Source organism: Syngnathus typhle, linkage group LG12, assembly GCF_033458585.1.
Source record: "Syngnathus typhle isolate RoL2023-S1 ecotype Sweden linkage group LG12, RoL_Styp_1.0, whole genome shotgun sequence".
In the NCBI taxonomy this organism is placed as follows: domain Eukaryota; kingdom Metazoa; phylum Chordata; class Actinopteri; order Syngnathiformes; family Syngnathidae; genus Syngnathus; species Syngnathus typhle.
Window position 1 is genome coordinate 168684 of NC_083749.1, and position 8811 is coordinate 177494.

The 8811-nt window shown below is 48.8% G+C and overlaps 2 protein-coding genes across 3 annotated transcripts; both read right to left on the reverse strand.

Annotated features, from left to right (window-relative positions):
* Positions 1-184: 184 nt before the first annotated feature.
* Positions 185-6483, reverse strand: LOC133163509 (M-phase phosphoprotein 9). 2 transcript variants are annotated; one of them, XM_061293468.1, is made up of 24 exons: positions 6423-6483; positions 5858-5999; positions 5446-5717; positions 5222-5372; positions 5052-5141; positions 4514-4926; positions 4224-4444; positions 4008-4120; positions 3802-3912; positions 3544-3725; positions 3251-3400; positions 3043-3130; positions 2641-2814; positions 2527-2574; positions 2378-2442; positions 2182-2283; positions 1954-2097; positions 1712-1839; positions 1508-1642; positions 1295-1415; positions 1139-1230; positions 905-1065; positions 769-837; positions 185-694 (listed from the first exon to the last, which is right to left on the reverse strand). In XM_061293468.1, exons 3-24 carry the CDS (start codon positions 5676-5678, stop codon positions 590-592), a joined length of 3096 nt encoding a protein of 1031 aa, XP_061149452.1. In that variant the 5' UTR covers positions 5679-5717; positions 5858-5999; positions 6423-6483; the 3' UTR covers positions 185-589. The 2 variants fall into 2 exon arrangements, with proteins under 2 accessions (XP_061149452.1, XP_061149451.1); XM_061293467.1 differs by having other exon boundaries at positions 4224-4926.
* A 137-nt stretch (positions 6484-6620) lies between these two features.
* LOC133163089 (cyclin-dependent kinase 2-associated protein 1) lies at positions 6621-8537 on the reverse strand. Its single transcript, XM_061292669.1, has 4 exons — positions 8254-8537; positions 7460-7554; positions 7190-7316; positions 6621-7077 (listed from the first exon to the last, which is right to left on the reverse strand). Exons 1-4 carry the CDS (start codon positions 8318-8320, stop codon positions 7010-7012), a joined length of 357 nt encoding a protein of 118 aa, XP_061148653.1. The 5' UTR covers positions 8321-8537; the 3' UTR covers positions 6621-7009.
* Between the last annotated feature and the right edge of the window lie 274 nt (positions 8538-8811).

The following is an 8811-nucleotide window of genomic DNA, read 5'->3' on the forward strand; positions in this document are numbered from 1 at the left end:
ACAGTCAGCTTTTTACTTGATAAAAGCAAGAATTGTTCAGCCAACTTCAACTACCAAAACATTCCTACAGATCTGCACATAATATATTTGATAATAACTATCCCTGGTGAGTATGAAGTGTTTTATATATATTTGTTTTTTCCATGTTATTACATAAATATTGGAAGGAAAGACGCCACATTCGTAAGAAAAAATAAGCAGAATTTATTGCGTAATGGTGATCATATTAAGTGGCTAATATGGAGGTTTGGGGTAAGTATAAAAAAAGAGGGACAAGTGATGAGTGCAGAGATTATTGTGCTGGTTCTGGTCCTGCTGCAAAAAAAAAAATCAAAAACAAGCAAAAGTTGGAATGTCAAGTAACACAAAAATATTTCCTTCACCGTAAATGATGTAAACAAGAGAATGGAAAAAATATATACTGGGGCTGTGTCAAAAAACTATTAGTAATGTACAAGCGCTTTGAATCTAAAAATCTGTATGGTACAAAAAATATAGACTTCCAGAAATTTTTTATAAAAAATATCCCTGAGTGGTAGGTAGTACGTTAAAAACATGGTAGCGAGGCCATGCTAACATGAGCATGCTGCTACGCTATGCTGCCGGAGGAGCGCAGGATGCGGAACCTCTTGAGCGTCATGCGGATGGACCCAAGGTCTCGGTTCAGACGCTCCAGACGTTCCTCTAAGGCCACCTGACACACACACACGTCAAGCTACATGTGTTACCTCCGCCAAGGAGTACGTGGACCATCTTAGTGTGGCTCACCTGGTCCAGCCTAGTCTTCATGTTCACTCGACCACCCGACGTCGGCATGCGGCTCAGAGATGCCTCAATCTGCACCACGCGCACGCAGAGTGTGAGACACACACAGAAGAAAATGGCGGCAATGTGTTGAACTAGCCTCGAGTTTCTCCCGCGTGAGCTCATCAAAAAGCCTCTCAGCCTCCGCCAATGACAGAACTTTGTTGTCAGAAGCCAGGTATCCTCCCGGGCTGCCTCCTCCATCTTCACCCGGCAGCTGTGCGTCGCCATAGTCGGGCGACGCCAAGCCGACACCAGCCTCTGCTCGTGGGGAACCACACACGCCATCTCGGTCACACGAACACTATTTGGTTCTTTCGATCCACTTTCTTACCGTGGTGCTCGGCTGATCCAAAGCGGAGCCTGGTCCTGGGACTGCCGCTGTGGAACGAGTGGCGCCTCGTGTGATTGACGGGTGAGTCACGCCTGAAAGATACAAATGGGAATAATGCATGAATAATCACTCGCATTGATAATGACAGCTACTGACCTGTTGCCGAGGTGCTCCTCCCGTGGCATCATGTGACCAAAGGCGGTGGAGTAGTTCTCGGTAGGGCATCGTTTCGGGCTGCCCTTGGCTGGCAACGGGGCAAGTAACGTCTCTCTCTTGGCTGACAGTAAAAGTAAACATTAACAAGAGTCAACAAAATTTAGGTATATAAGACTAGAACATAAAATACAAAAAAAAAAAGCATGTTCATACTTGGCGTGGTTGCGATGGTGCTTTGTAGTCCTGGCGGAGGCAGCGAGGACGACCGATGGCCGTCCGGAGACAAACTCCTCTGACTTCTGAGCGCCCCGCCAACGCCGCCCAGCGATGGCCTGTGATTGGCTACCCCTGTGAAAATATACGTACAGTTGGTAAGTGAAAGCAGAGGAGGGGGACTAGCATGTAAAACGTTCTTACAGGGGGCTCTGCTCTCCGTGGCTCGAGTCTCCTCCATCTCCATCAGCGCCCTCATGATAGGCGACAGGTGGGAGGCGCCCTCCTCCCGGAGTCTGGACGTCGATGGCGTCTGGTCGGGGTCTGTGCACCTGCAGAACCAGAATGCAAATCAAGGCTACTTGACACGAGTCGAGTTAGGCTATGCTAATAGTAGGCTAGTAGTATCCAATATTATGAACCAGCGCTCCAAGAGTCGAACATGCCTCATTGAAGTTTGGGAAGGGAAGCCAGAGTTTGTGGCAGCAGCCGGCTGTTGGACTTCCATCCGGGGAGACCTCCTGCGGGTGACATCCGGCTCTGCGTTGCCTCTGCTGGGTGAGTGCAGCAGGTCAGGATGGTGGAAAAGACTGAAAGGTGGATTGAAAACATCATGGTGACACGCTCCTCCACAAGCTACGAAGATGGCTACATTAGCAAAGCTAGCCGCTCACCCGGCTCCAGAGGGCTGGGCGGCGGGCTGGTAGGTGTGGCGGACCCTGGCCTGGTTCTCGTGCTCCAATTGCCGTACTTGAGACTCCAGCTTAGAAATGGTTCTGAATGAAGATGATAGCAACAAAGGATGCGGAAAAACAATGCGATATTTATGCTTTTTTTTCAAATAAATATTGCAGCAATAATGAAAATCACCTTTTCAGGTCTGAAGTGAGATTGTTGGCTTGGTAAAGTTTGTCTTCAGTTGACAGCAAGTTGTTCTGTCAAACAAAAAGGAACAATATTTTATTTTTTGCTTTTTTTTAAAAAAAAAATCCAACATGGCGATTGTCTTCATTGCTTACCTTTAGTTTGTCGTTGTCCTTCAGCACAGAGTTGTATTGTGCAAGGAGCTGGAAAAAAAAAAAAGACATTAGTCAGCGGACATCACCTTTGCATTCCCTGCTCTCGACCTTCACCTCTTTGTTGGCCTGGACTTCGCGTTCCCTCTTGGCCTCGCTGTCGTCGACCTGCCGTCGAGCCTTCTTCACGGCCGCTGCCTTTTCCTTGGCCGATCGCTTGCTGTCTTCCAGGCGCTGACGCAGCGACTTGACGGTGGCGCCCGCCACCGCGTAACGCTCGGGCCACTCGGCCTGAACAAGGCGTTGGAGACACATAAGTTCACTGTGAAGATTCTGGAAATCCAAACAGGACCTGTTCTTGACTAACCACACGGTAGAAGCACTACTGATAAAAACAAACTCATTCATTTCGATTCTGAAATTGGTTTAAAGCGGTTAAGAAATGTGGAGGGGGGAAAAAAGTGACAGAATAATGAGCCGAGAAGATGCTGACTGGCATTCCCACAATAAAAAGACTACCAGCTGTTTCTCCAGCGTGGAGTTAGTCTGCTCCAGCTTGTCGATACGTCGGCTGGCTTCAGCCAAGGCTTTCTCCAGATGCTGACACCTGGAAACCATCAAAATAAAAGATTAAACAGAAAAAATGTTTTGTGATCCAAACTTGGGAACTGGAAAATTAACTGCAAAATGAACCAGCAGCCCCCATGCAAATCTTCAGAAAGCAGACCTCTCTGAAAGCATGCGGTTGCTCTTCTCCAGGTCTCCGGGCAGATCTCGGAGCTTCAACTTGTCTCGCAATAGTTGAATCTCGCACTCGTAATACGCCTTCAGGTCAGCCACGTGTTGTGCGTGTTTCTCTCTCAGGTTCCGTCGCAGCCTAGTCGGGGCAGATGTAGAAAAACATTCAGCATTTAAATAGAAGTGCTAATACTTGGAAAAAAGAAAGGCTGGAGTTACGTGAAAATTGCATTTCTGTTACTCAATAAAAAAAAAAAAAGACACGTTGCTGTTTGGACTCACAGGGAAAAGACGACTGGATCTTCTAGAGAACCAGAACCAGGCCTCAGAGTGGTACTGCGGCTACGGGTGGTGTCCGCCTCCTCGCCGGTCTTCATTCGCGGGGTGGGCGGGACTTCCTGGGATTCATCAGAGACGCCATCGAGACTCAGCGGGGTCGTAGAGAAAGGCTGGGATGCCAGGGGCTGCAAAAGTGGAAGTAGAAAGTCAAACAACAGCAAAAAAGTCCAAAAGGAAATTTAGAGGGGTTACGTGACCTACCTGCAGCGACAATGGAGTCGAAGTCTCGGAGCGTTCCCAGTCGGAGCGTTTGAGGTCCGTCCTGTGCTTGTGCTGGTATAGCTCGCGTAGAGAAACACACAAGTTCTCAGCCTACAACAGAGGACCTGTTGTCAGGCTCCTGATTGGCTCAAAGAGCCTCAGAGGGTAATCCGGGCTGGGCTATGGCTGCAAAAGGGTGTCGTCACCTGATCTGTGGAAGTTTCTTGCAGGAAGAAAGCAGCTCCGCTGCCGCTGCGGTCGAGGGCGTCCGGCAGACGGCGATAGAGGTCGCACTCATTCAGACGCCAGTAGGTCAGGCCTGAGAGTAGACAATGACAACTTTCTTTTCATAACATTGGAGAAAAATTGCCGTTAGGTTGAAGAAAAGTTGAAGAAAACGCCTGATCTTAATAACAAGTCACCTGAGGCCTCAGACGAGAGGCTGTCGCTCCTCCTCAGCGCAAAAGAGGCGCAGGACGAAGCGGTGGCAGGATGTCGGGAGTTTGGGCTCTCCGATGGGCCGAGAGCAGACTTGGCCGTGCTGCGTGGCAGCTCCTCGTACTCGGGGATTCTGGAATTTAGTCTCGCCTTGGTTTTCTTGGCTCGCAGTTTCTGCCTCAAAGCCCAGGAGGTCAGCGTCTGACTGCACAAATAGCACGATACCAAAAGGTTACGACTGCAACTCACTACAGATGAAAGAAGCGTGACCCACCCCGAGGTTTTCTGCTGGTGGGCTGCCGGCGGCTCCTCCTCGTCGGGAGCATCGGCGTCTTCCGACCACCGGGGCTCCTGCCTCTCCGCCGTCTCCCAGGCGGACAGCGTGCCGTAGCCGCTGCTGAGCCCCGTGGTAGCTTGCTCATCGACCGGTGGGTTGGCGCCGTCTGACCTGTGAGGCGGTGAGGGGGAGCTGAACGGGGAGAGGGCAGCCGGGGCGGCCAGGCTGTCGCTCTCGCTGGGCGCGCGAGCAGGGAAAATGCAGTCGCCGGCCATGAGCGGCAACAGGAAGTCCTTAGTGGTGGTGATGGTGGTGTCCTCACTGGTTTGGATGCCAGCGCTATGGGTGAAGTCTGCATGCGGCGGCCGGTTCTGGAGCTGCACCAGCGCTTTGATCTCGTCCTGAATTAACTGCAGAATTCAGGTTAAACTAATAAGTACAGTAAAAATAATACATTTTTGTTATATGTTGTATTTACATCCAAATGAATGAATTAGTAAATAAAAAATGTCTCTGGCTTTTGGTGCAGGGCTACCTGTATTTGGCACTGATACTGTTCTTGCTGCGCAAGGATTTGCTCCTGGTATTGCTTCTCCACCAGCTGAAACAGGTGCAGCCATCGGCCCTGAGGTAAAAAAAAAAAAAAAACAGCGCTCAGCAAGACGCTGGATTAATGGAGCGGGAAGTCAGCTCGCGCTGTCGCACCTCGCAATCCTTCCAGACCTGCGGGTCGGTCCCGCCGCCGCTGCGTATCTCCTCCACCAGGGCTCGGAGAGTATCGAGGGAGCTCGGGTTAATGAACGGGAGGTTCTTGCCTGAAGTGAACGCGTCATCCTCTGTGCTTATACAAAGACCCCTGAAAGGCAACACTTATGTACTATGACACCTGAATATGTCGTCAAAATGGGCAAAGAGGCCAAACTCCGCACCTGATCTTACTGCACGGCGGCGTGTACTTGACAGTCTGGCAGGCCGCACTGCCCCCTGTGGTCTGGGAGGCCGAAGGTCTACCCTCAGAGACAGCCAGCCCCGAGGGCGTGGTGGCCTCGGAGGACAGCGGGGACGCCTCGCTCTCCTTGCCGCCACCGTCGCCGCTGGGCCGGCAGTGGCTGCGGGGCCCTGAGCTGGACACATCCTCAGAGATGCTGTCATCTGTGGACATGTTTAAGGGCCTCTACAGAGGTGGCGGGAAATCTGACAGCTACAAAATAAGCAAACAAAAAAAGGATGTGGAACATGCTGCAACAAAAAACACCATCAATTCATTATTAGCAAGTTTTAGGTCGTTTTTCAATTTTCACATGGACTTTTTTTTTTTTTTTTTAATCAATGCTTCCTTACATCCTTTCCTGCATCCCTTGAACTTGCTCTTCATCCGTCCTTCCTTGCCTCTTTCCTTCCATCTCACACCTGTTTTTTTCTTCTTTCCTTTCTTTTGGTACTTGTCCAATACTGCTTTAGAATCAGTTGTTTCTGATTTTGACTGAAATCATTTGCCATGTTTAAAACAATGAAAAAAGTCAAATTAATAAAAAGTGCCCCCGCCCCCGTGTCATAAGTAACTTGCTTTCTGGCCATAGATCTTAGAACTAGTGTGCTGATATGTAAAAAAGGTGACAGACTGTTAAACGCTGCACCCGGCCCAAATGTCACCCGGGCACAGTGCGCCAGAATCGGTCACCGCTGTCATGTGACGTCGCGAGCTTGTTGTGGTTAACTTGAGCTCGGCGGGCTCCGCTAGCATGCTAAATGCTAGCTAACTAACAACGCCACGCATATGAATGCCGCTAGCCAATTTACAGGCTAGGCTGGAATGAATTTGGAGGAACCGGAACACAGTTAACCAGATGTTTTATTACGCAAACAAAAGTGCAGATGTAGCAGACGCCACAAGAATTAACCTTACCAGTTTGTTCGAGTCGTCCTGTCATCCATATTTGTCAGGTATATGCTAGGGAGACGCTGATTGGCTGCTGAAATGACGTTAATACGTCAGTAAAAGCTTCGTCACGTGATTGGTGGACAGTATCGATTGGTTTCCCCATTGGCCCGAATTCAAAACGGAACAATATGAAAACTAAAAGGACTGACCAGGACAACTGTATTGAAAATACAATTTATTACACTGTGTAATAAATACATACAAAGATGCAAGTAACAGCATTTTCTTTTGATAACAAAACCAACCTGAACACAGATGAATTGACACTCACTCACTCACTCGGTCACTCATGAAAAATGTGTCTAATCCCTGTACAAGACGTTTGGCGTCTACACTTTTTTGCATGCAAAGTTGATGGAGAAAAAACAAGAAACCAAGTTCCCCAAAAGTGGGCAGTGGGAAACAAGTTGAGAGTTTGACTCATTCGTACAACATGGAGTCGGGACGTCTCGGTCCACTTCTGAAATGACATGCAAGTTGGATTTTTTTTTTCTTTCCTTTTGTTTAAAGACGCATAGTAAGAAGTCTCCTTGAACGGAATGTGATTGTCGCTAGGACCTGGCGTTCCTCTCCGTCTCTGCCAAGCACTCACGCACCAGGCCGCGGGCATGGATAATGCCTGTCAACAAGAACAAGAGAAAACCGATAAACATATGGACATGAAAAAAGACTCACTCTATAGAGATTTCTTGTGGACTTTTAATTACCTACTTATTCAACCTAAAAATTACCTCTTTTGAGCCTCTCCATGGCGCTCTTACTGCCAGCGTATGTGGGTCGGATCTCCTTGCCCAGCTCCTCAATAATGGCCAGCAGCTCGGCGTATTTGTTTTGAGGCACCTGGCTGCCGGTCAAGCCCTGGAGAAGCCAATTGAGTGAAAAGGGAAATGAAAGCAAGGTGGACATGGTTCACAATCCCAGCACAAAAAAAATCACTCTTTCAAACGTGTAGTATATTTTGCCCACAATTGTTCAATGAATTTTGGAAAAGTTGGTGTTACCTGTGAGAATCCCAGAGAAGGTGGTCCGTAGTCACTCAGCAGAGGCCTGTAGGATTGCAAATGGGCCAGGTTGGCTGCTGACTGGAGGCTTCCAACTGTTTAAAACAAAGAATTTTAATTTAATTTCAAACTTTAAAAGCTGTTTAAGTGCTGATTTTTTTGTTAGAACAAATCCAGGGCAAAACTAATTTTCCGTTCCGTAGGCTTTTTTCGAAATTAAAATACAAGAGGCACCTAACTCCATTTCTGTATTTTAAGGTGGATCATTATTGTAGTACTTTGCGAGTATTTGCGGGGAGTAAAGTTTCATGTACTTCCATAAGGTTGCAGTAGCGCGCCTCCGTCAGCAGATGTCCGCAAAGAGGCGCCTCTCGTCGGCGTGGATCAATCAAGCAGCTCGAAGCCGGGGAGCATCATGGACGAGGAAGCGGAGCGAGGCTTCCCCGACGAAACACGACCGATACATTTTTTTACTGTCGCCGCGTAGACGGCACCCACCCGGGCCGGGAGCGCGACCCCACACGCCATCGAAGCTCGCGCAAGACGCCGCCGTCGCCTTCGCCCCGGTCGAGTCCGCGTCCGTGTAGTTTTTTCCTCCTCCTAGTCGACATTCGTAATAATGGCGGCTACGAATTAGCCTAGCTCCCAGGATGTGACCCGACATATGTAACCGGACAAAAAAAACTCCACGCACACACACGGGGCTTTCTCTTCAGGTATTCTCCGAGAACCCCCGAATTTAAGCGTCGATTTAAGCGCCTTCGCCGGGACCCACTCGGACGTTTTGTGCTCACCCTGGTTCCCCGAAGTTCCCGGAGTGTGCTGGTGGGCATTGGGCTTGTAAGACATTCCCAGAGACATTGTAAATGAAAGAAATCCAAATGACCCGACATTCAGCGAGGCGTCTGTCTCCCACTTTTTTGTTGTTTACGGCGGCGCCGGCAAACATGGCCGTCACTGGATGTTGACACCCAGCCAGCCGAGGCGAGCCCCGGTGGAAGAAAAGACACACTTTTGTCGGCCAAAAGCGGCACGTTTGACCCGGAGCACACTTTAGAAGCAAAGTTGAGCCGCGCTTTTGGGTCACTTTAAACGACTTCGAAGCGTTTTTTTAGAGAGTATTTTGACGTCATTTTCGAGCTCGCTTTGTTCAGGCTTGTCTGGAAAAAAAAATTCTTGTGACATTTTTTTCTGTTTTCCCAAATAAAGAGAAATGAGTGGATGAATATATTTTTCATTAATCACATTTTGGGTGAAATAATTACATTAGTGCCCACCTCTGGGCCGCGGACAAATGGTTTGACCCAATTTTGACATCAGGGTCCATCGTGAATGAAAATTAATCAAATTAG